The following is a 26,484-nucleotide window of genomic DNA, read 5'->3' on the forward strand; positions in this document are numbered from 1 at the left end:
AAGGCTGTCTTCCATCCTATGCTTTCCTAAGAGTTGATCTTTTAGCCATACTCGTACCCTGCTAAGCCAGGGTGTTCTTCTGAGACTCTGTCCACAGCTTAGCATCCAAGAAGTACAGGTGTACCTCGGAGAGATCGCAGGTTCGGTTCCAGACCACCACAGCACGTTGAACATCGCAAAAAAAGGGACTCAAATGAATTTTTTGGTTTCCCGATGCACACAAAAGTTAAGTTTACACTACACTGTGGTAGCCACCAGGCCAAGAAGTGACTGCACTACCACAATCTAGAAGGCGACAGGCTTAAAAGATAACATACATACCTGAATGTACAAATACTTGCTAAAAGAATGCTAACCATCATCTGAGCTTTCAAGGAGTCAGAATCATGGATCACCATAACAAACAGGAAAATGAAGAAGTCTGAAAACTCGCAAGAATTACCAAAATGTGACAGAGACACAAAGCGAACAAATGCGGTTGGAAAAACATCACCAACAGCCTTGCTGACGCTGGGTTGTCACAAACCTCCAATCTGAAAACAAACAACAAAAAACAAAAGAAGACACTAAAAAAGAAAAACAAACCCCCAAAAACAACCCACAGCACTGCAAAGCTCAGCAAAACAAAGTGCAATAAAACAGTGTATGCTTGTAAGTAACTTTCAGGGCAAGTGCTAACCTGCCCATGCGCGCTGTGTCCTCCACAGGCCACAACTATGCGTATGTTTCAACAAAGCCTGTTAGCATGTCTCTTGCACATTTCTTTTTCCATCTGCAAATACTTCCCGGCGAGTAGAGCAGAAGTTATAAATCAAATGGGAACATTCTGGTCCTCTCTATTCCCTGGACCAACCTACAGTAGTTTAAATTTTAGTGTGGAATGGAATTTTAAGTTAACAGTAAAACTATCTCCCTGGCAAAAAAAAAAAAAAAAGGCTGAGCACGCGTACACAATTCTCAGCGACTCAATGAAATCAGAGAACGTGCCCTTCGGTGCTCTCACCAAAAACGATACACTATTATTATCTCCTACCCAGGGTCCCTGAGGTCCCACTTGAGGATTTTAGTCACACATGGCTCTGCTGGGCTTCCCACACCAAACAGGACTCAGAAACTGCTTTGCGGTCCACTCGAGCATCATTTTGTGGCAGTTGGCCCAACCCGGCCATGCTCGGGGTGAAAAGATCCTAGGAAGGGAGGGCACAGAGCAAAGGGAAGGGAAGAGCTTTGGAAGCCAAAGGAAAGTTCTCCAGCTTTTTGTTTTTTGGTTTTTTTTAACGTTCATTTATTTTTGAGAGAGACACAGAGTGTGAGCAGCAGAGGGGCAGAGAGAGAGGGAGACACAGAATCCGAAGCAGGTTCCAGGCTCTGAGCTGTCAGCACAGAGCCCGACATGGGGCTTGAACCGGGGAGATCATGACCCGCGTCAGATGCTTAACTGACTGAGCCACACAGGCGCCCCTCTCCACCTTTACCGAAAGCCCTCTGTCAGACCCCACCCCAGACCTGTCAATCCGAATGTGCATCTGAAAAAGACCGCCAAGGTGATTCCCGTGAAGTATGAGAGGGCGAACTAGTAGTTTCCTAGGCTGTTGGGAGAGTTCACGTTTTAGTAACAAAAATGTCACTAAAATTGTTTTTAAAAATGCAGAAAAAACTGGGGCACCTGGGCGGCTCCGTCGGTTAAGCCTCCAACTTCAGCTCAGGTCATGATCTCACCATTCGGTTGGTGAGTCTGAGCCCCGCATTTGGCTCTCTGCTGTCAGTGTAGAGCCTGCTTTGGATCCTGTCTCTCTTCTCTCTCTCTCTCTCTCTCTCTCTCTCTCTCTCTCTCTCTCTCTCTCTCAGCCAATACCTTCCAAAGTTACCACAGTCAGGCTTGACCAGGACAAGGCCACGCTCTGTGTCTTTGACCCTGATTCCTTCCAGAATCTGTCCCTGCCCAGTTAAGGAGTAGCTGTTCCTGTCCTGGGGACCAGAACCAGTTCATGAACTTGCCCTAATCCCTGGTGAACACACCCATATGTCCCACAGCAAACTTGGGATGTGAGGAGAGGAAGAAGTCGGTCAGGAAAGAAAGATACTAGAGTCCTCCGCTACTCTCAATTCTTGATCCTGGTCTGAACCCAATTCTTTCCATCTCGTGTCACTCTTCTTGTATCTTAAACCCTATAATTCCTACACAAATCTCCAAGCTAATTATACTTGGGAATGACAGAGTGGACAATCCAAGACCAAGTATTTGATGCCCGATGGCAGGAAGATTAGAAGTCAAAGTTGAGAGCTGCTTTCATGTTTAAGTGCATGTTATTCTGGTTTAGTTCTTTCTAAGCCCACAATCCCTAAATACTGTCAACAGTGACCAGAACTACTGGCCTGACCAGCCCATGCCACCTCTGCTCACGGAGTGCTATGCAACACTGCTGAAGTCTACGCTTAAAAATAGTTACATTTAACGTTACGTGTTTTTGCTGCAATTTTGTTAAAAAGAGGTGGGGGAAGAGTTAAAAAGAAAACACGAATCAGGGCGCCTGGGTGGCTCAGTCGGTTAAGTGTCCACCTTTGGCGCAGGTCATGATCTCACAGTTCGAGAGCTGGAGCCCCACATCTGGCTCTGTGCCATCAGCCGGAAGCCTGGAGCCTGCTTTGGATTCTGTGTCTTCCCCTACCCCGCTCGCACTCTGTCGATCGGTCTCTCTCAAAAATAAAATAAACGTAAAAAAAAAGAAAAAAAAAAGAATTCTCTTTGGGATCAAAAAATAAGTCCATAAAAAAGAAAATTCTACTAAAAATCTATTTCACAACACTTTCACGAACCGAGTTACATCAAGTCAGGTGCACTGTTTAAACACTGTTCTCCTTTTCCACATCATCTTAAGAAGTAGGCACAGAAGCTACAAGGAAGGGAATTCTCATCTGGAGGAAGTAGGAAGGGAAGAGGGACAGGATAATGGCAAGACCGACAGAGGCAGACCAGCTCTGCGTGGGATTGGAAACACTGAAACAGTGCCTGACCCAAAGCTGGGCAAAAGTCACTTAGCCTGTCCTTAGTTTACAGATCATACTGTACAACCCGAGAATGTGATGAGAAAGCAACCAGCCCGGGGAACAGCACGGCATCCACACTGGCCGTGACCGTCAGACACGGGATCCATTGGCCGTCTCTGTCCGTTCCCCGCAATCCACACCTACGAAACACAGCTAGGTCTTTACCACCGAATGCTGAGCAACTATTCAAGAGTCTCAGATGAGAAAGAAACTGAGGAACCGCAAAACAGCCCAGGAACATCGCTGTTTATCAAGCCAAGAAATGAGAAACGTACCAAGTGGACGATCTCTGAGAAGTTTCGATATGTGAGCAGCCCCCTGGCCTTAATCAACTCAACACTGACCCTGAAGCTTTTGTTCTCAACAAACTTGCAGACCAGATTCAGAACCTGTGAGCTTTAAATACTGGGCATTATGACCCCCCTTCTCTCTTCAGGTCTTAAATCTTTTTTTTTTTTTTTTGAGTCCTTTGGTCGTACTGATATACTTAGAATATAGTAGTAAAACAAGTAGGTTGTTTTTGGACAAAGACCGTATTCAAGACCTGACAGAGGCAGATGACACAGGAGTGCATTTCCGTTTTGACTTAAGTAACCATATGCTTTTCCAAGTTTTTCGTTTGAAGTTTACCACTGGGTAAAACCTAGTTTTATCCAAGTCATCAACTTGCGATACAAACACTATGACACCTCTCCTACTTTACAGTTAAACTAACAGCGATTTTTACTGTCACTTACCAAATAACACTGCTTGCTATTTTACAGTCGTTTGCTGAGTAGTTGCCCTCTGCCCTGATTTTCAGGATATTCAGTGTAGCCTTCTTAAGACTACATCAACCTCTATTCCTTTTTTTTTTTTTTTTTTTTTAAGTCCAAGGTAATGAATATGTAGTGTAATAATGGTCTCAGGAGTAAAATTTAGTGATTTGTCGCTTACACATCACACCCGATGCTCATCCCAAACAAGTGCCCTCCCCTTTAATGACCATCACCCATCTAGCCTGTCCCCCCAGCCAACACCCCTCCAGCAGAGGTCTTAAATTTTGATATGTGCCTCTGAAAAAGGGATCCCTCTGTAGCATTCAAATTCGTTTCCTTTATAAAATAGAGACACCAGCCTCCTTTCACAACTGCCCAAATGTAATATTCGGTTTCTGAATTCACCTGTCTGTTTTCAGTGATACTACAGCCTTCATGTTACACTAAAGAACCGGGAACCAGAAGCAGCCCACGTTCTCACTGGCAGACGGGTTATTTCCAACCCTCTCGGGAATCTCAGAATTTTAAGGGAAAGTGGAAATGAAACCAAGATGCACGTATCAATGATTGGGCAACTTTTCTCAAATGCTTGCACCCCTGTCCTTCTGGATCCTTTGGCGGGATTCCCAGGGGAGAGAATCAGCCAAGCCTAGCGCTTTTCTGCCCTGCACTGGCTAGAACACCGTGTGTGTTCCATTTGGAGAATTGGATTGCATCTCACACGCGACGGTGTATGTTACACATTCTTTCCGGGATTTGGTGTTCCCACTTAGAAACCACTCTTTAAGGTATGGAGGGTGGGGGCGGTGAACACGCATGCTCTAGTGGAAGACAACCCCGGGAGGTGGAGCACGGGCACCGTGAAGGCTGCAGGTCAAGCTCACCTGACCATAGTCTGTCCGGAAGACGACGACGCCCTCTGCGCAGGAATTGACAGTACTCGGAAAATGCTGGCCATTTTCTCTCAGCCAGACCCGTGTCCCCTGTAAACAAAACACACAGGATTGAACTAGGAGTTTGGACTGTGTTTCGTGGCAAATCACCACTCTCGAAATTACTGACTACGACATTCCTTTGCGGGGAAAAAAAAAAAAAAAACGTTTTAAGAAGCAAATGTTTTTCTCAGACAAGAAGGGCTCCCCGGGAAGCATCATCCCCAGCCTTCACTAGACACCAAGTGTGACCCGGTGTCCCACCAGAGGATGCGGAGAAGGGACGGAGAAAACGGTACCCCCCGTGCTGCCGAGATACAAGCGCTTTACGTGGACGATCTCGGTTTCCCTCACGAACGCCCCCCGAGGCAGACACTGTTGGCAAAGTCAAGTCAGAGAAGTGAAGGCCTGAAGGCATAGTAGCAACTAGCCCAGCATCACAAGATAGAGAGCACTTGACCCGGGCAGTCGAGTTCCAGAAACAAGTTTAACCGGGTCGTGACAATGCTGCACCTCGTGATGAAGACTCTTTGGGACCTGCTGGCTCCCATCTTCCCAGGGCCACGCCCCACACACGTGCCCACACGGAGGGCATCAGAACACCCCACTGACTTCCGGCTGCTACCAGATCTAAGTGTCAGATGAACTCTCCAAGGGAGGGACTAAAGTTTTAGTAAAGATCAGAACCCAATCCCCAGGTGACAAGTTTGCTAGGAACTCCAGCGTTCAAGACAGCAACTTCCAGATCCCAGTGTTAACCCCGGGGGTTACCGGTCAATTTGTAAAGAATTATCGCTATGCTGTACACCCACGTGATGGAATGAAACACTGACCTTTCACACCGCATGAAGTTATTTCAACTGAGTTCAGTGTCCTCAATCCCAACAAAATTGACAGTAAACAAGCACACCCTTAGGACACAACGTGTTAACGTGGAAATGCTATACCTAAGTTATCACTCGAAACGGCACATACAAGGGCGCCCGGGTGGCTCAGTCGATTAAGCATCTGACTTTGGTTCAGGTCATGATCTCACACTTCAGGAGTCTGAGCCCCACCTCGGGCTCTTTCCTGTCAGCTTGGAGCCCACTTTGGATCCTTTGCCCCTGCCCCCCTTCGGCCCCTACCCAACTGGTGCACACAAGCTCATGCTCCCTCACTCTCTCTCTCTCTCTCTCAAAAATGCATAAACATTAAAAAAAAACTTTGTGTAATAAAAAAAAAATGGTACTTACATCGAACAGCTTTTTCTAGAACTTTTAACCTCATTTTATTGGTCTACTTAATTTGCTTTGATTTCAAATGCTAAGTGAAATATTTAAAATATGTTACTTATAATTTATTCAGCTTGCAGTTTAAGGGACTACAACTGGCTTCTTGATAGAGCTGGTAGGGGATAAATAATATAGAATTAAATTCATCATGGGGCGCCTGGATGGCTCAGTCGGTTAAGCGGCCAACTCTGGCTCAGGTTATGATCTCGCGGTTTGTGAGTTCGAGCCCCACGTCGGGCTCTGTGCTGACCGCTCAGGGCCTGGAGCCCGCTTCGGATTCTGTGTCTCCCTTTTTCTCTGCCCCTCCCCCGCTCATGCTCTGTCTCACTCTCTCAAAAGTGAATAAATGTTAAAATAAATAAATAAACTTAAAAAAAAAAAAAAAAAGAACACACACAACATCAAGTGGGAGAAGTTCCCATCTCCGCATGCGTCAGTCACATACCTCTGATTGGCGGTTCAGGCTGAGACACAGGGAACGCCAAGAATGACACTTACAACTGCCTGTCCCTCCCGATTTATTAGCAGGCAGCTGCTTTGAAAAGGAATATTTACTCCCGGGATCCTCTAAGACTGTCCTGTCAAATATCACTCCATACCGAAACCACATCATCTGTAATGACCTAGGAAAAGACTCCCAAGTGCCTGAACTATTGTTTCCATCTTTTTATTTTTGTTAAGATTTATTTATCTAAGTAATCGCTATACCTAACATGGGGCTTGAACTCACGATCCTGAGATCAAGACCTGAGCTGAGATCATGACTCAGACGGTTAACTGACTGAACACCCAGGCGCCCCATCTTTATCCCATTTAATTTACACATCAGAGACTGCAACATTTTAAAGCTCTGAGATACCTACACACACACACACACACACACACACACACACACGCATTCAAATGGAAACTTTCAGAGTTCTATAAAGTGAGAACTTTTACTCATTAGGTACAATCATGAAATCATAAACCACAGTCGTTCCTCCACCCTCCAAGTCCTAAGTCCAAAAGCATTGCTTGCTAGAACTGTCACCTGCACTATTTTTTTTTTCTTACATCAAAATGGATTTCATGTGCTGCCCGATTATTAAAATTGTCTGTCAGGGGCGGCTGGCTCAGTTGTTCAAGCATCCGACTTCAGCTCAGCTCATGATCTCACAGTTAGTGAGTTCGAGCCCTGTGTCAGGCTCTGTGCTGACAGCTCAGAGCCTGGAGCCTGCTTCCGATTTTGTGTGTGTGTGTGTGTGTGCACGCGCGCACGTGTGTGTGTCTCTCTGTTCCTCCCCTTCTCACCCTCTGTCCCTCTCAAAAATAAAGATTAAAAACAATTATTTTTAAAAATTGTCTGTTTGGTACGAATCAGATATTTCGTCATGAGACATTGCCGAACTCATATAAATTGTCACAAGGATGAACACAAACCTCCCGACTTCCAGAGGCTATACGGCACGCAGACTCTTTCACTGGCTGCGGTGGTCCCTCCTACCTTCTCAGGTGAAGGTACCATAAAGCCCTCTGTTGACACAGTCCTACATGATCAAACACACAGTTCACCTTCCTTAGTCCAAAGGTCTTTTTCAACAGGTGTGAAGAGCTGCTCATAAGCAAGTTCTAGGAAATCCGCCCAGACTGCCAATAGGAAGCTCACGGCCAGTTCTACTAGACCTATAGACAGCAGCTGTCTGCCACAGGTAGGAAGGGAAATGCATGTAAAACGTTCCCTTTGTTCCTTGGAAAAGCTTACACCGGCAATGTTCATGAAATCAGACCTGCAAAGCAAAACCAAAGTAGGTATTTTTCCATAGATTGTTCTTGGTGGTTTCTCTGAGCCCCCGAATGTTCTGCTTCCATTCTATTCGAATAGAACACATATGCCCAGGTCCAGTAAAGAGGCCACCCACAGGCATTTAAAGATGAAGTCACAAGCAGACATTTACCAGACCATCCAAGTTGGGAGTGGGGAAGAAAAATTTGCCCACCATATGCAAGTCATTATATTCTGTCATTGTTAAATAAGGCTGATAATGTACAATATGGCAACCTAGCATATGGAGAAAGCTCACAATTGGAGTTTAAAACTCTCTTTAAAAGTCTGATCATAACATACACATTTTATTAAAACTTGGACAAGTTTCCATCCTGATCTCTGAGACGGATATGTGTCAAGTTTAATAGCTAAAAATTTTCCTGCGCATAATCAATCACCGGTAACATTTTTTTTTACCATACAAAGCACTTGCTCAAAAGTTCCCATCTCCTTTGATCTAGAGCAATCCTGTAAGATAAGGAGGCAAGTAATACCATCCCTTCTTCAAAAGTGAGGTTCCTAGGGGTTCCATTTTCCATCACCAGCAAACGATTTCCTGGATAGGATTAAAAAAAATACTATCGGTGTTAGTGAGGATGTGGAGAAACCAGGGAGGATGTAAAATGGTACCCCCATTTAGAAAACGGTTTGGAAGTTTCTTAAAAAGCTAAACACGATCTTGGGGCACACCTGGGTGGCTCAGGCAGTTAAGCATCTGACATTGGGTCAGGTCACGATCTCACAGTTTCTGAGCATGAGACCCGCATCAGGCTCTGTGCTGACGGTGTGGAGCCTGCTTCAGATCCTCATCTGCCTCTCTCTCTCTCTCTCTCTCTCTCTCTCTCTCAAAAATAAATAAAACTTAAAAAAAAAAACTAACCACAATCTTACCCCAGGTTTCAACAATTCACCCTAGAGATCGACCTCCTTGCAAGAAATGTTTCAAAAGTCGTGCATGCAAATATTTGCAGCAGCATTTTTAATGGCCAAATACTAGAAATCATTCAAATGACTATCAACTGGTATAGAGACAAATAAAATGTAATAAATCCATGCAATGGAACTCTTCAGTAATAAAAAAAACAAAACAGCAAGCCACTGACAGAATAATCAATAAGGAGGGATCTCAGAAACATTATGCTAAGTGAAAAAAGCCACACACAAAACAGTTCATAGTGTACGGTTTCATTTATATGGCATTTCTGGAAAAGGCAAATCCACGGACACAGAAAGCAAAGGAAAAGCTGCCCGGAGCTAAGTGTGGGAGGGACACCGACCACGAATGTGGAAAAAGGGAGCCCGGGGGTGACGGAACAATTAGAAAGCTGGATCGTGTGGATAACCTTGCAGCTGTATAGATACACCACAGCTCCTTCAAATGTGGACATGTCATTGGCGAATTTTATTGTCTGCAATTAAATCTTGGTGATTTCAAATCATTAGGAAAAGTTAATTTCCAAACCTATATACTTCCCAATTGTACATGCACATTCTTAAGCATTCTAAAATGGGAAAAACCTAATCGTGTCTCTATAATTGGGCAATGAGAGACCAAGAAACATACACACACATGCACACACACACACACACACACACACACACACACACACACACCCATAAAGATTCAGGGTAAGGGCTGAGTGAAAACTCCGAAGATTTGTGTTGAATTCAAGTCCCTGCTCTCTACTGATGTCAACAAGGGGGCTAAGTGGCCACACTGGAGCCTTGCCCAAACGAAAGAGAAGACTGGGGTAGAGTGTATCATTGTCTCATGGTGCTCAGGTATTAGCCCCTCACCCTGGAAGATAATTCTTAATCTCCCACCAATTGCCGACCTGGAGTGCCTCCTCCCTGGGCAAGGAACTTTATCCGGCTTTTCCCCCTGACCGTGGCCACGCGAAGTCGCCTGGAATTGTTACCTCCTGGCCCCTGACACACACACAGTTTGCTGATCCCTACTTTAAGCTAAAGACGATAAAATCGCCAGCACAGATTTCAACCTACTGTTACCCTTTTCAAAACTACCGCATTTCTCTTCTGGTTTTAAAAATGATTTTCTCTTCTGAACTCTGAAAACACTTAAGTTTAAAAATAAGGTAGGGAAACAACCCTAAAAAGAGATAATGATGATGGGCTTTAAATACCATGCTGTGTGGCATGTTCTAATTACAGATTCACAGAAAAGAGAACATTCTTTACCCAAACACACAACTGAGCCTTAGACCCAGAACAGAGCACCACACCTACTTTTCTCTTGTAAGTGCTTACTTGGACTGTGTCAAGTGCTACACTTCAGGATTCTCTAAGAACCTACACCATAAAATCACAATGTGCTTGGAAATTTGATATTTTTTTTAAAGACAAAGGGGACAAATAATTTTGTAACGGCTACATTAATATGGCTATTTAAATCTGTAGTAAATGCAGCAGCCAAAGGAAAGTTCTGCTCTTTTGCCTGCAATGATTTTTTTTTTTTTTGAATGAGAGGAGCACGAGTAGGGGAGGGGCGGGGGGGGGGGGTGGGGGAGAGAGAATCTTAAGCAGGCTCCACACCCAGCACAGTCCCTGACGAGGGGCTTGATCCCACGACCCCGGGATCATGACCTGAGCCAAAAACCAAGAGTCGGATGCTTGACCGACTGAGCCACCTGGGTGCCCCTCTAACCTGGCATCTTCTAAGGTGTCTAATGTCGAAGTCAGGGGCAGGGCAGGGGCCAGGGGACCCTGCTCCTGACGATACTGAATTCCAGAAACTGGATGTAGATAACATATCATAGTATCAAGGACTTAAATGGCACTTTTTCTCCATTTTTTTAAATGGAGATACATTTGACATGTGACATTAGCATCAGGTGTATGTGATTCAATATTTGCATATATTATGAAATGATAAATACAGTAAGTCTAGTTAATGTCCATCAGCATACATGGTTGCAATTTTTTTGTGTGATGAGAACTTGGAAAATCTCCTTTCTTAGGAACTTTCAAATATACAATACGGTATTATTAACTACGGTCGCCATGCTGTACGTTACATTCCTAGGACTTAACTCTAACTAGAAGTTTGTACCTTTTGACCTCCTTTACCTACTTCTCCCATCTCCCCCCACTGCCCCCCACAAACCATTGAACTCCCCTCTGTATCTATGTTGTTTTTTTGGGGGGTGGGGTGGGGGTTAGATTCCACATATGAACGAAATCCCTCCTGTTTTACAGTCAATGGTTTTTCCACTGGAAGTAGAAACAACTCTTCAACATATTTTTTTTAATCCTTCTATTCCAATCCACCTTAAAAGACACATGGCTTTTATAACAGACCAAATGCTAATGAGAGCTCCTCGACATTTTGGTCGAGGTAATTACTTCTAGGGGGTGAGGGGACTGTCTTAGCTGGAAACCACCAAGCCAGAGTCATACAAAGTTCTGGAGCCACAGCCAAATTAGAGTTTTTAAAAACCACTCATCGTCCGTGACCTAATTGAAAGCAGACTCCATTGTCTACATTCTAAGAATTTCCACCACCTCCCAGAGTAGGATCAGCCCCAGATGCAACAGACCTGGGACAGATCTAATTTCTGGTGACATTAGAGCAGGTGCGTACAGAAGGGAGGGGGTGGTGAGAGCCTGCCAAGTGCCGGACAGACATAAGGAAAGAGGTCCAGGAGGCAGACGGCTTGATGATGGGGTTAGAGGGACGCTCTCCTTTTCCTCCCTCCGTCCAGTCTGTTTTGTTTTTCATGTGAATTACAGCTGACTTTTGACGCTTGTACACAGATGCTTGAACTGTACAGACAAAAACCTGTCCTCTGTGCTCACAAACCCCAACACAAAACTTGCCAGAAAGCTTGGAGACGGTGCCGACAAGAATGAAGAGAGGAGCAAAAGCCCGTGTACAAAACGAGTGTGGGAAACGCGGCACGGACACAGCAGAGGGGGCAGAGCCCGCAGATTACAAATACACGGGGAAGGTGAAGTCTACGCCGCCTCCCCTCCAGAGGTGGCTCAGGAGGGGGCCTGGAAATGCGGTGGAGAGGCTGAGGAGACCACGGTGTCCTAGCATCCCCGCAGCGGCGGGCGGTCTCTCCACGCCCTGACCACACAGCACACACAGTGTGGGGCCCACGGGGCTGAGTGATCTCGGGCTCGTTGCCTCCCCTCGTGACTGCAGGGGCTCGGACCTGAGGCTGGCAATCATTTCTGAGCAACCGTACCAGATTCCGAAGAGGCTCGCCACAACCAGGCTCTAAGAGGAACCCGGGTGGCATTAGGCTCATGTCCCAAAGGACGCAGAATTCAACCAGGGGCCGAGGCCAGTGCTCCACCCTGCACCGGCTGCTGAGGAGGGCCAGGGAATCAAGGGGGGGCTCAAGAGAGAAACGGTGAGCATACAGCCCGTGATGATGGAAACGTGTGGCTTGAGGACCCCAAGTCTGTCCCGCTTTACCGCTGGCTGTGGAATGGCGACGCCTTTCGTTTTCCATCCGGGCAACCCCGACAACCATCGTATGCCCACCAGAGCTGATGGGCCACTGGATTCCAGAGGAAAACGTGTTGCTGACGTTCTGCTTCAGACTCAGAGACACAATCCACCCCCGTCCCCCCGAACCCTAAGATTTTGCCACAAGGGTTAAGTAACTCCACAGACAGGCAGACCCAACTCGTTGAGGATATTGCTGAAGTACTGTATATTTTTGTAAGAAATGTATGCCAACTATGTGTATGTACATTATATTTGTAACTTTCAGCTACATCATCCACGTCATTATTAACATCATTTCCTGGCCTCACCTATGGGCCTAAGACCCATAGGTAGACATGTAGTGTCTCAAACAATTCAAACACATCTTTAACAGTATGGCTGCAAAGAGAGGAACGTGTGCATTCATGATGCAAAGTTCACAGACAATCCGTCCCATGTCTTTAGATAGGATCCCATGCCCCCACCTGCCAAGAATCATGAGGCACTCACAATTTTTTCTGTTGTCCTGCCCAGAGGGTCAAACTCTGTTACCACCATCGGCTACCTGGAAGGCAGCTTCCTTGCAGAGGATCACATGAAAAGTACACAAATGACAGGAGGTAAAAAGCAAGGAAAAGAAGAAAACCGTCCAGAAAAAAACTAACCTTTGCTCACTCTTCCCCAGATACAGGTACAAAGGCTCATTGGTATCCCCCCACTCTCGATTCAAAGTCAAAACCGAACAAATGGTGCTAAAGAGCAAGATGCCTCAATTATGAACACGTGATGCTATCAAGAGTTTATTCCACGGTTACAGGGTTCCGACCTTGCCAACCGATTCAGCCCTGATTTTATATTCTATTTTTTTCTACCTTCTTTACAATTCCTGAAGATGGCTTTTTTTTTAATTAAATTTAATTTTTTTTAATGTTTTTATTTATTTTTGAGACAGAGCATGAGCAGGGGAGGGGCAGAGACAGAGGGAGACACAGAATCCGAAGCAGGCTCCAGGCTCCGAGCTGTCAGCACAGAGCCCGACGCGGGGCTCGAATTCACAGACTGTGAGATCATGACCTGAGCTGAAGTCAGACACCCAACCGACTGAGCCACCCAGGCGCCCAGATTTAATTTGATTTAAAAAAAAATTTTTAATATTTCTGAGAGAGAGAGAGAGAGAGACGGAGTGTGAGTGGAGGAGGGGCAGAGAGAGAGAGGGAGACACGGAATCCCAAGCAGGCTCCAGGATCCGAGCTGTCAGCACAGAGCCTGACACAGGGCTCGAACTCACGAACTGTGAAGCCGAAGTCGGATGCTTACCCAACTGAGCCACCCAGGTGCCCCAAGATTTTATTTTTTAAGCAATCTCTCATACTCAACACGTGGACAGAATTCATGACCCTGAGGATTAAGAGTTGCACACTCTAGTGACTGAGCCAGCCAGGCACCCCCTTAAAATGGCTTTTCGGTTGCTCTTTTAAACTACAGTGACTCGAAATTATCTCAGAAACCATTTAAATCTGAGGGTAATGAGACATCTCCAAGTTGCTGAGCTAATCTCAAACACTGAGAATCCAAGGAACAAAAATCAAACTAGTCCATCCATTAGTTAATCGTTTACCACACAGCCAACACACGTTTCAAAGAAAACAAACCAGCGCTAAGCAGTTAATACACCTGAAATTTATTCATCCATCTATAAGTCACTTAATCCATAAGGCCATCCATCCATCCACCCACCCACAAGTCCATTCATCCTATAAACATCTTTTGAGGCCCCTATTATGTACCAGGCACTATGAAAGGTTCAGCAGAAACAAAATCGCTGCTGCCCTCAAGAGCTTACAACATATCCAAGAGAGAGTTTTCCTTTTCTAATACCTTCCCCATCGACTCTCTTCCAAAGGAAATAATAATTACAAGGAGACCAAGACAAGAGAGACAAAGTAGCCAATGGAAGAAAGGACACGTAGATTTTATAAAATGCAGAAAACTGTTCTGGTGCTAAGAACTCTCAACCACTACTGAGAAATCCTCCCTAAGGGACTTAAAACTGAATTCCATTCTTCCTTCCAGTGGAAACAGGAGGAGATACAGAACAGGAGGGGTAATAAGAGACCATCACAAGACGCTTGTACTCTTCATGGAATAGAATACCAGACATCCTTTACCACTTATTCCCTAGAGTTTATGGCCCTTTCCTAATCTTGACCAGAATAATTAAAAAAAAAAAAAAAAAAAAAAAACAAAAAAAACCTACGGATAAAAACTGATAGGATCATCTTAATGAAATCCTGTCCTGGCTGCTATCTATTTTTAGGGGGAAGAAAACCCCTCCAACTTACTTGGAACAGGACTTTGTCAGCATTTCCTAAAAACAAATAAACCAAGAACACAGTAGGGAATAAATAAACTTAAAACAGCTATCTCTCACTTCTGCGGCATACACAGTGATTCCTTTGCAGAATTTTATTAAATTTCAAAAAAGTTATTTTTCATACAATCATACTTCCTGAATTAAGAGGTGCTTAAAAAAAGAATCTAATCGGGGCGCCTGGGTGGCTCGGTCGGTTGAGCATCCAACTTCAGCTCAGGTCACGATCTCGCGGTCCGTGAGTTCGAACCCCGCATCGGGCTCTGTGCTGACAGCTCAGAGCCTGGAGCCTGCTTCGGATTCTGTGTCTCCCTCTCTTTCTGCCCCTCCCCCTTTTATGCTCTCGCTGGCTTACAAGCATCCAGGCTCTCACTCTCTCTCTCTCAAAAATAAACATTAACATTTTTTTTTCACTTTTTTTAATGTTTATTTATTTTTGAGACAGAGAGAGACAGAGCATGAATGGGAGAGGGTCAGGGAAAGGGAGACACAGAATTGGAAGCAGGCTCCAGGCTCTGAACTGTCAGCACAGAGCCCGACACGGGGCTCGAACTCACGGACTGTGAAATCCTGACCTGAGCCGGAGTCGGATGCTTAACCGACTGAGCCCCCCAGGCGCCCTCCCCAAAAAATTTTTTTTTAAATAATCTCAATCGAAAAGGCAGATTATATATTGGCAACAATTCAGAGAAACTAAAACCCACATACACTGTTGGTCAAAAGGCATAATGGCACAACTGCTCTGGAAAACAGACTGGCAGCTCCTCCAAAGGGTAAACATAATGCTTCCGTATGACCCAAGAATCCCACTCTTGAGGCATATAACCAAGCGAAATGAAAATATACATGCACACATCAAAACCTGTATACGAGTGTCCACAGTGGCCTTATTCACGATAGCCCCCAAGTGGAAATAACCCTCATAGTCCATCAACTGATGAATAGATTTTTCTTTTTTTTTTTTTTTAATGTTTCTTTATTTTTGAGACAGAGAGACACAGAGCATGAACGGGGGAGGGGCAGAGAGAGAGGGAGACACAGAATCTGAAACAGGCTCCAGGCTCTGAGCGGTCAGCACAGAGCCCGACGCGGGGCGCGAACCCACGGACCGTGAGATCGTGACCTGAGCCGAAGTCGGACGCTTAACTGACTAAGCCACCCAGGCGCCCCAACAGATTTTTCAATGTGTGCCCCATCCATTCAATGGAAGATCATTCAGTGATGCAAAGGATCACATTACAACATGGATGAGGCCTGAAAACATCGTGGCAAGGGGAAGAAGCCACAAGGGACCACACGTTGCCTGATTCCATTTCCGTGAAATGTCCCGAAGATAAATCCATGGACGTCGAAAGCAGGCGGCTGGCTGCCTAAGGCTGGGTGAAGGTAGAACGGGGATTGGGGAGGGATAGCTAATACATGTGGGGGTTTGGGGGTTTGTTTTATTTTTGTGGGTGGTGAAAACCTTCTGGAATCAGCAGTGACGGCTGTGCAAGTATTCGTATATGCTAGTATTAATATATACTAACATACTTGTGCGAGTAATTAGTGAATATGCTAAAAACCACTGAATTGTGTGCTTCAGAAGGTGGATTTTAGGAAATGGGAATTACGTTGCAAATCAAAGAGGAGAGGAAGAAAGGCCAACCAGAAATCCAGGCGGAATCACTTCTGACTTCATTCCCTCCCTGGATCCAACTACCCCACGGCCATCCACACCCCCGGCCTCCCTTACCCCATACATACGTCAAGAAAGCCTTTTCAGTTTACAACTGCTTTTCATTGAGTAGCTTTCACAGAGAGGTATCAGTTGCCATCTTTGTAAATGCATGAATGTCACGACTTTCAGGAGACATCCAGAAGGCAATTCACTCAACAAGAAACTTACGCAGATGACCACAACCGGTTTTTATATGCTTTCCCCAGAACATCAAAACCATAGTTATTTCAGTGCTTTGTTTGATGTAGGACAGGATTTAGGTCATGAGTATGAATAGGAGGCAGGAATGGGTTGGTTTTTACTTGCTGTTGAATCTCCAGCACCTGGAACAGGGCTGGACATCCTCAGGGAGGATGAAGAATTAATTAATTCACTCTCAATCGAAAACCCTACCTGAGTGCTCTGCTCAGTGCCCAGCAAATGCACACACCATCTGCTAGAACAGTGCTGTTCACAGAGATGATGGACCGCAGAGGGTTTCAGTACAAAGTCTGAGAAACCCCACTGGACGCTCCCTAGAAGGTGTGGACTCAGACGTGAATTAGCTGGGGGACCATCCAGCTTGTCTGTTACATAGGGCACGAGAGGACACGAGATGGTGTTGACATGGCTTACGGAAATGCTCCAAAGCCATGGGGCTCTTTGACCCATCGTGGCAGCACCTACATCTGGGGCCTTGCAGGCACCTTCGGGTCACATCTAGGATGGCTTTCAGCCATCCTATTGCTTTAACAACTGGCTTTGGAAAGCCTTGCTAGAGAATCTAAGAACGTGCAGGCCTAGTTTAACCATGTAAACCAACCTTTTCTCCAAAATTACAACTTCGGAGGCTTTTCAGTTGCAAAAGACTTAAAAATAACTTATCAAGGGGTGCCTGGGTGACTCAGCTGGTTAAGCGTCCAGCTTCGGTCTAGGTCATGACCTCACCGTTCCTGGGTTCAAGCCCCGCATCGGGCTCTGTGCTGACAGCTCAGAGCCTGGAGCCTGCTTCAGATTCTGTGTCTCCCTCTCTCTTTCTCTCTGCCCCTCCCTCACGTATGTTCTCTCTCTCTTAAAAATAAACATTAAATTTTTTTTTTTAATTAGAAGAGAATAAAAATAACTTAGCAATACCAACTACACCCACCAGGAGAGTGATGGGGGTGGGGGCTGAAGAGGACAGAAACATTTTTATTTATTTTTTTTTTTAATTTTTTTTTTTTAACATTTATTATTTTTGAGACAGAGAGAGACACAGCATGAACGGGGGAGGGGCAGAGAGAGAGGGAGACACAGAATCGGAAGCAGGCTCCAGGCTCTGAGCTATCAGCACAGAGCCCGACACGGGGCTCGAACTCACGGACCGCGAGATCGTGACCTGAGCTGAAGTCGGACGCTCAACCGACAGAGCCACCCAGGCACCCCGACAGAAACATTTTTAAATCACGTAAGTGCCTGTATCTGTGCTGCTTGCTATATACTGAGACTTTCTCTAAATAAAATTATTTCTCTCCTATACCAAAGGCATTTTCATTTCTCTCCATATTCAATATCTTCTTGGGTTCCACAGAGATCTGGGAACAGAGTGACACTTATTAAGAAAGGTAGCATGGGGTGCCTAGGTGGCTCAGTCGCTTAAGAATCTGACTCTTGATTTCAGCTCAGGTCATGATCTCAGGGTTGTGAGATTGAGCCCTGGTTCAGGCTCTGCTCTGGGCGGGAAGCATGCTTGAGATTCTCTTTCTCTCTCTCTCTCTCTCTCTCTCTCCAACAACAACAACAACAACAACAACAACAACAACAAGGCAGCATGTCTAACAACCCAACGGCAATGCCACTGGTAATTCAGGACAAGTTGAAGGAGATGCTCTTCCAAGGACGTGGGCCTGTGCACCTGACCGTGAGGACCAGCGAGGCATGAGGACACCAGGGCACCTACAGTGTGACAAGCCAGACAAGTTGTGGAATGGAATGGGATGTGTGGTTTTAACTGTTGTTTTAAATCAATTCTGGGGCGCCTCAGTGACTCAGTTGGTTAAGCGTCCAACTTTAGCTCAGGTCATGATCCCGTGGTCCGTGGGTTCGGGCCCCGCCTCGGGCTCTGTGCTGACAGCTCAGAGCCTGGAGCCTGCTTCAGATTCTGTGTCTCATTCTCTCTCTGCCCCTCCCCTGCTCACGTTCTTTCCCCCGTTTAATGGCCTTGACAGTTTTGGGGAGTGCATGTAGAATATTTTGTAGAATATTCCTTGGTTGGGGGTTTTTCTCATGGTTGGGCTGGAGTTCGGTGGTTTCCAACAATGGCTCAATCCAGGGGGGTCCAACTGCTTCAATGGGAATCCTGGCTTTCCTGCATCTTGGCCACGTGGCTTGCAACAAATTAAACCTCTGTGGCTTTCCATTTCCTCCTCGACAGAAGAGGAACCCAGCTCCCAGGTCACTGTGGGGATTAAACCAGCTAACCTGACAATGAAGGTGAGCGCGTAACCAGAAATTCCCCACGAAGAGAAGGGGCCACCCTCTGAGTGAGCAACAATGATGGGGGGCCAGAGTCACAGTCCTAAGATTACTTCTAGAAGCTTGCAGTCCAAGGGGGACAAAGTTTAAATAGAAACCTTAAGCTTGATGCCATAAGGACTCACCAGGGGATGTATACATGGAACGTGCACTTGGGGTAGGGGGGTGTTGACAAAGGAAGCAGGCCTCCCGTGGGCGATGAACTGGACGGACTCCCCTAAGGCAGGTGCAAACCAAGGTGAAAGGGCAATTTTCCGCAAATCAGCCAAGCGGCTAAGACAATGCAAAGTGGCTTACCCGCTCTACTTAATCTCCGTCCAGAAACTATTAACAGCCCCACACAACTGAACAAAGAAGGCATTCACCTTTGTCCGGCCCAAGAAAAAATAAAATCTCAGACTCTCCCGAGCAAAGCTCTAGAAACCGCAAAGGACTAAAACTACCTCCCCACTTACCAATAAAATGTAGGCCAAGTAACATTGTTTCACAAATGCAACAGACTTTCTTCCAACTATGTTCTTACAAAAACAAGAAACAAAACAATACAGCAGCCAAGTCATTTTGAGGTATCGACTTTTAATCCCCCCCTCTGTTCAAAAGACTCTCCAAAACTTGGAAATTCTCAAGACGTCCTTGAGCAGAATCAACAGGCCGACAGAAGTGGGGGGCGGGGCATGCCCTGCAGTTAAGACCCCCCACTGGGGTAGTAGATGAGAATAAGCCAGGCCAGGGTGGGCTAAAGTTTGAGGCCGGCTGGACAAATCTGGCCCCATCCCATCAGGGCAGGTAACACAAAGCCCTGGGTCCTGAAGCTAAAGGAACGTTCCTCTCTGTTTCTCCTGGCTTCTCCTCAGCTTTATCCCTGACTCCTGGATGCCAGGCCCTGTCTGGTCCAGAATGAAGGTCCTATGCCCCCCTTTCCACACCCAGGCAGCCACAACCGACCAGCGGGAAGAAGAGGCTCATCCCAGCAAAGGAGAGGTTTCCCAGCAAGAGACCAGAAGACATCTCCTAGGAATGGAGTCCAGCAGCCCCCCCACCCCCGCTCCAGCCTTCTAGAACCACTCCAGCCGCAATTCAGGCACTCCTCCCCCAACTACCTCACCCAGTAAAAAGCCTGACTCATGGCCGGAAGCAAGGTCATGCATGCAATAAAACCTCTCGATGGTGAACCCCAGGCATGGGGGCTCCTCTTATAAAACAGAGCAGGACGGGAAGGAGGTTTAAGCAGGGCCAGCAGGAGGTCAGCTGAGGCAGGATGCTGCTCCCAAGCCCAACTGCGGACCACCCCCCGGCCCCCAGTCCCCCTGGCCTGGCTGCCCTTCTTGGAAGAATGGAGCCCATCCTCCACTCCACCGGCTCACGAAGGAAGGGAACCACAGGCAGAGAGAAAGCCCAAGAATCAGGTGCCACAAACACCAGTGGCCAAGCCAACTTCCAGTAAACCCTCGTGAGACAGAAAACCGTGCAGAAGGGAGGCTCTCACCTCTGACTTTACAGCAGAATCAAACACCCGTGGAGCTCGTAAACCTGGACAGTGCCCAGGGACCAGCTCCAGATGTGCAGAGCTGGCGTCTTTGGAAGCCCCACCATTGGGGCTTCTGGGCCCAGGGAGGGTGAGGAAGCGCTCCTTTGCCAGGCTAGTCCTCAGCAGGATAGGTGGTCACCCAAAGGAATGAGGGCTCCTTCCCTTCCCTCCCCCCTCCCAAATTCACCACTTCGGTGACTCTCAAACCTGGTCTGGCTCCGAGGGAACGCTTGGGGCTCTCTTTGGAACCCCACGCAAAGCAAAACATCAGCTTAAGAGTACTGGGTTCAAAACCACCAATCCAAGATAGCTACTCCTAGCAGGGAAACCATTAGGTCCAAGCAAAACCAGGAAGGAAGAGCGAGAGAGAGAGAAGGAAGGGAGAGAGAGAGGAAGGAAATAAGGAGGTTAGTTAACATACATACCCTGTCCACACATGGAACGCATCGCTCCTGAATAATTTACTACACGATGCTGGCATGCACCCCCCGCCCCCCACCCCGCCACCCCCCGGCCCCGCAGTACTCATTTACTCAATAATTAACGTCCGCTGCGATCCAAGTGTTTGTTTTGAAATTAGCTGAAAGTCATTTTTCAAAACATGTCATTTAAGAACTATTTTAGAAGTCCCCACAAAACTGCACCTATAACACAGCCGGCTGGCTAAACATCACCTAAAAAAAACATCCTCTATTAGCATTTACTTAGGGACTCCGGGATACCACCACAAATACTCCTCTATCATCATACCCAAGACATAATGCAAAACGCCTCCCCCAGGGCATGAAACCAGCTTCCCTGGATAAATCCCATTAAATCAGTGTTTAAGCCCACAGCTCAGCTTTTCAAGTGGCAACGAGTCCCCCCTACAGGCTTCCACAGAATGCCCACGCGCTGCCCTCCCCTGCTAATGACACCAGGCAAACCGGAAGGCATCTTAGATGGTACCATCCAAACTCCCTTGTTCCCCATACAGATGCCACAGAGGTTGGTCCACAGACACTGGAAATCTAGAGAAGCGACCACTTATCTCCAAGGCCCCAAATTACAGGCAATACAGAGTGCCAGCTGTTGCTGGGGCCACCCTGCCATGGGCTACGAGCTCTAGCAATTTGGAAGGGCAAACACAAACGGGTTCAAACCTCTTCCCTCGACAGAAAAAGCTCCCGAGGAGGTTCGTTCAAAAATCCCAGCTGGAGGGGCGCCCGGGTGGCTCAGTCGGTTCAACATCTGACTCTTGATTTCGGCTCAGGTCACGATCTCACAGTTCGTGACGTCGAGCCCCACGTCGGGCTCTGTGCTGACGGCAAGGAGCCCGCCTAGGATTTTCTCTCCCTCTTTGTCTGCCCCTCCCCTACACACACGGTCTTTGTCAAAACTAACAAACAGAAAAAATTTTAAAAAAACAAAAAACAAATCCCAGCGGATCACAGAAAAGTAGTCCGGACAAAACCGTCTACGTGGCTGACACAATAGTCAGAACAATCTCACAGGCATCCCCCCAAATGCTATCCGGTATCTCAAGAGGGTCACTAAAACTCTGCAGACCCCACTAATCTCAAGAACTCCTTGAGCTTTTTGTGCCAAGAAAGAGATGACCTCCCAGTATGCGTGCCCTGTGGCTGTCATCAATTACAGGCTGGGAGAGAAACAGGCAAGGGACCCCTGGAGCTGCTGAGCAAAGTCACAAAGGAAGCGGCAGGGCCCTCCCTGGGGGGACAGTACCAGCAGTCATCACAAGCAGCTGAAAGGGCTCCAGGGAGAAAACTTTGAGGAGGTCCCTGCCAGCTGGCTGCTCGGCGGGTCTATAGGAGCCTGTCTTGCGTCCTGGTAAGCACATCTTCAGACCGATGTCCCCAACACAAAAGATGCAAGCCACGTGTGGAAGTTTACATTTTCTAGCAACCCCGTTGTTTTGTTTTGTTTTGTTTTGTTTTTCATTAAAAATGGACACATAAGATTGCCTTTCGCAATGTTATTTAACCCCATAGATACAAATAGTGTCACCTCAACACGTGATCTGTACAAACAATGTATTAAGAAGATAGTTTACATTCTTTTTTCCATACTAATTCTCAAACTCTAGTGGGTATTTTTTTTTTAATGTTTATTTTTTGAGAGAGAGAGACAGACAGACAGACAGACAGACAGAATCCGAAGCAGGCTTCAGGCTCTGACCTGTCAGCACAGAGCCCAACTTGAGGCTCAGACTCATGAACGGTGAGATCATGACCTGAGCTGAAGTTGGATGCTTAACTGACTGAGCCACCCAGGCGCCCCACAAACTCTAGTGGGTATTTTATCTAAAAATTGTTTTTAATGTTTATTTGTTTTTGAGAGAGAGAGAGAGAGAGAGAGAGAGCGAGCGAGGGGCAGAAAGAGAGGGAGAAAGAGAACCCAAAGTGGACTCGGGGCGAGGCGGGGCCTGAACCCGTGAACCGGGAGAACATGACCTGAGCCAAAGTCGGACGCTCAATGGCCTGAGCCACCCAGGCGCCTGTCTAGCAGGTTACACTCACTGCGCATCTCAGTTCGGAACAGCCACACTCCCACTGCCCAACTGTACCTAGAAGCTAAGGAACTGGACGATGCAGTTCTAGACTCCAGACCTGTCATTTTGTGAGCCAAGATAGCGGCATACATACAAAGACATGAATGCAAGGTCTTGTTTGTTTGCTTCCTCCCGTTGTAGGGACCATACGGACACATGTTTCCCCAGCGACAACCAGCAAGGGTATGTATGAATCATTCGTCATATCGCCTGCCCCCGCCCCGAACCTACCTTAGCACAACACTACCTGGAGAGATGGGCGGAACAGTCTTTTTCTCTCTACTTCTGAAATAAGGAGGTAATAAGATCGCTCTAAGAATGTAGTCTACATGCCCCGTGTATAAGATGATTTAAAAGTTCTGGAAAACTTGGTACACAAATTGCCCTGTGACTTTTTTCTTTTTTTTTTTTTAACCAAAGGGAAGAAGAAAAACATATCTGTTTACCCGAATCCAAAACTCACAGCGATTTCAACAGCAACGCTTTCTAAATTCTTGAACTCTTAAATGCACATGTCAGCTCATTATCGGAGTTACTATGGGGCTTAGAGTTAAAACAAATAAAGCTAGACAATTAATTACGCATCAAGCAGTAGGAAGTATGTGCTTTCACCCAAAACTGCCCTCGCCTCCTTCCACGACCAGATTTTTTAAACAGGAGAGCAAAAAGACGACAGAGTCTTGCCGGTGTAATGAGGGCAGGGTAAGGCAAATGCGCGAATTGGGGTTTCCAGGAGCTATAGGTTAGCAACCGTAAAAACGACCCTGGTGTGTAGGGATGTGAAGACAGACAGACTGCAGAAAAACTTGTAAATTCGCCCCAACACCCAGCAGGGAGGTGAGCAGCTCCGAGAGGCAAGTGGGCCTTTCCAAACGTGGGGACAAGGCCCAGCAGGCCATCTGTTCTCACCGCCCCCCCACCCCAGGCCCCCACACCAGACCCCACACCCAGCCCTGACACTTTACAATCTATGTGCCACCAGGAAGACAGAGTGACCCTTTTAAACACACATCCCTTCCCTGCTGAAATGCCTTTTTCATTTGGACACAATCCCTCCTGAGGCCTATGGGGACTGTGCACATCCGGGCCCCTGCCTCCCCCTCCAGCCTCCTCTGGACTCTTCTCAGATCTCAACCAGGCTGAGCTCACTCTCGCCAGCCTGTCCCGAGTGTCTCCTGCCTGCTCCCTGCTCCACCACCAATACCGAGGCACCTTGCGGCCTGCCATCGACACTGCCCACTCCGGAAGGGCCTGGCCCACCTCTCCAGCCCAGCTACATCTGCTGCCTGAGCTTCTGTCCAGTACAGGCACAGCCCAGAGGGAGATGCTGTGGGTTCGGTTCCAGACCACCGCAATAAAGCAAGTCAAGTGAATTTTTTTTGGTTTCCCAGTGCATATAAAAGTTTACACTACAGTGTACGTACTCTATTAAGTGTGGAACACCATTATGTCTAAAACAAAAAAGCAATGTATGTAACTTGACTTAAAAATACTTTATTGCTGGGGCGCCTGGGTGGCTCAGTCGGTTGAGCGTCCGACTTCGGCTCAGGTCATGATCTCACAGTTCGTGGGTTCGAGCCCCGCGTCGGGCTCTGTGCTGACAGCTCAGAGCCTGGAGCCTGTTTCAGATTCTGTGTCTCCCTCTCTCTGACCCTCCCCTGTTCATGCTCTGTCTCTCTCTGTCTCAAAAATAAATAAACATTAAAAAAAAAAAAATTAAAAAAAAAAATACTTTATTGCTGGGGTGCCTGTCTGGCTCAGTCTGTAAAGCGTGTGACTCTTGATCTCAGGGTCATGAAAAGCCCCACACTGGGCATGGAGCCTACCAAAGAAAGAAAGAAAAAAGAAAGAAGGAAAGAAGGAAAGAAGGAAAGAAAGAAAGAAAGAAAGAAAGAAAGAAAGAAAGAAAGAAAGAAAGAAAGAAAGAAAGAAAAGAAGGAAGAAAGAAAGAAAAGAAAAACACTTGATTGCTAAAAAACAAAAACAAAAACCAAACACTAATCATCATCTGAGATTACAGCCCAGTCATAATCACCGGTCACCAATCACCATAACGAATGTAGTAGTCTTGAAAAAGTTTGAAATACTTGGAGACTTGCCACAATGTGACCCAGAGACAGAGAATGAGCCAATACTGTTAGAAAAACGGTGCCAACAGATTTGCTCGACGCGAGGTTGCCAAAGACCTCCAACTGGTAAAAACTGAAATACCTGCAAAGTGCAATAAAGCGAGGTATGCTCATATGTAAATAAGAAACTTGCACGATGCCAGGTCTCCCTGTTCCCTGGGAGGCCACAACCACCCGTGCTAGGAAGGGCCAAGGACAGAAGGAAGGGCTTCCGACAAAGATCCAAGGACACGGGAGACTCCAGCATCAACTCCGTTCACGTTGATGCTTTGCCAGGGAGTGTATACCTTTTCCCAGCCCTGCCCCATCAACAATGACCTTGACCTTTTTGTGTCCAACTCCCTTCCCGAAGATTACCTCTATAGCATTTAAATAGGTAGGAAGACTCCTATTTCAGATTTTGGGGTTCACATTGTGGAACACAGTATTACAAGTGATAGCTCTACTCTAAAAACACTTATCCTGCATTATACACGAAAACCTCCTGTCTTCTAGAATCTCTAACAAGGAGCATTCAGGGGCTACTTATCTCGGAACCCACATACCCGATCATGCCCCCTGTCCAGCCCTCCCATGCCACTCTGCCCACCCCGCCCCCAAGGCTGGCCAGACTCATTCTCTAGACAGAGGGAAGGACACTAGAAATTCCCACCACCCTCCCAACCCCCAGCACTTTGGCTCCTGGGCAGCTTCTAGAGTCAAACCATCATGAAGCCGTATTTCCCACCTTTAAAACGGCTGATCTGGGGCGCCTGGGTGGCGCAGTCGGTTAAGCGTCCGACTTCAGCCAGGTCACGATCTCGCGGTCCGTGAGTTCGAGCCCCGCGTCGGGCTCTGGGCTGATGGCTCAGAGCCTGGAGCCTGCTTCCGATTCTGTGTCTCCCTCTCTCTCTGCCCCTCCCCCGTTCATGCTCTGTCTCTCTCTGTCCCAAAAATAAATAAAAAACATTAAAAAAAAAAAAATTTTTTTTTAAAAAAATAAATAAATAAAACGGCTGATCTGAGAAGCTGTTTGCTTTTTCGGCCCTGGCTAAGGAATGCGAGAGGATTTTCCACATTTGTGACCCGCTGTTCTACTTCTCTCATGAACCTGAGGCGCATTCTCATCGTTTAGCAAATTCACTTCACCTGAAGAACGAGCAGCACCCAGGATTCCAAATGCATGGATTCATTCTACACACACTGACTCAGCCCCACTGGCTGACAAGGCACTGTGCGAGGGCCAAGAAGAACACAGAACTCAATGGTGAGGCATCCTCAGAATCCAGCAGACCGGACCCCAGTACCCCAAGTGGCCACACCAGCCTGGAGAATGACAGCAACAGCAGACACACGGACCGTGGGCAGGTGCCAAACATTTCGCACACGCTCGCTTATTTCTAACGCCCCAGCAACTAACACTGCCCCCATCTAA

The 26,484-nt window shown here is 46.8% G+C and overlaps 1 protein-coding gene across 4 annotated transcripts in view; it reads right to left on the bottom strand.

The window, feature by feature from the left end:
- MYO10 (myosin X) overlaps positions 1 to 26,484 on the bottom strand; it is a 229,694-nt gene that overhangs the window by 176,306 nt on the left and 26,904 nt on the right. For 2 of the 4 annotated variants that reach the window (XM_058716048.1, XM_058716035.1), the window contains exon 2: positions 4,691 to 4,789. The exons of 1 other annotated variant lie outside the window; for it this stretch is intronic. In XM_058716048.1, the coding sequence (XP_058572031.1) occupies positions 4,691 to 4,789 (99 nt within the window). Of the gene's footprint in view, positions 1 to 4,690; positions 4,790 to 26,484 lie in introns of those variants that run through there. One more of the 4 variants, XM_058716057.1, reaches the window with a different exon arrangement.

This window comes from Neofelis nebulosa, chromosome 1 (assembly GCF_028018385.1).
Source record: "Neofelis nebulosa isolate mNeoNeb1 chromosome 1, mNeoNeb1.pri, whole genome shotgun sequence".
Lineage (NCBI taxonomy): Eukaryota > Metazoa > Chordata > Mammalia > Carnivora > Felidae > Neofelis > Neofelis nebulosa.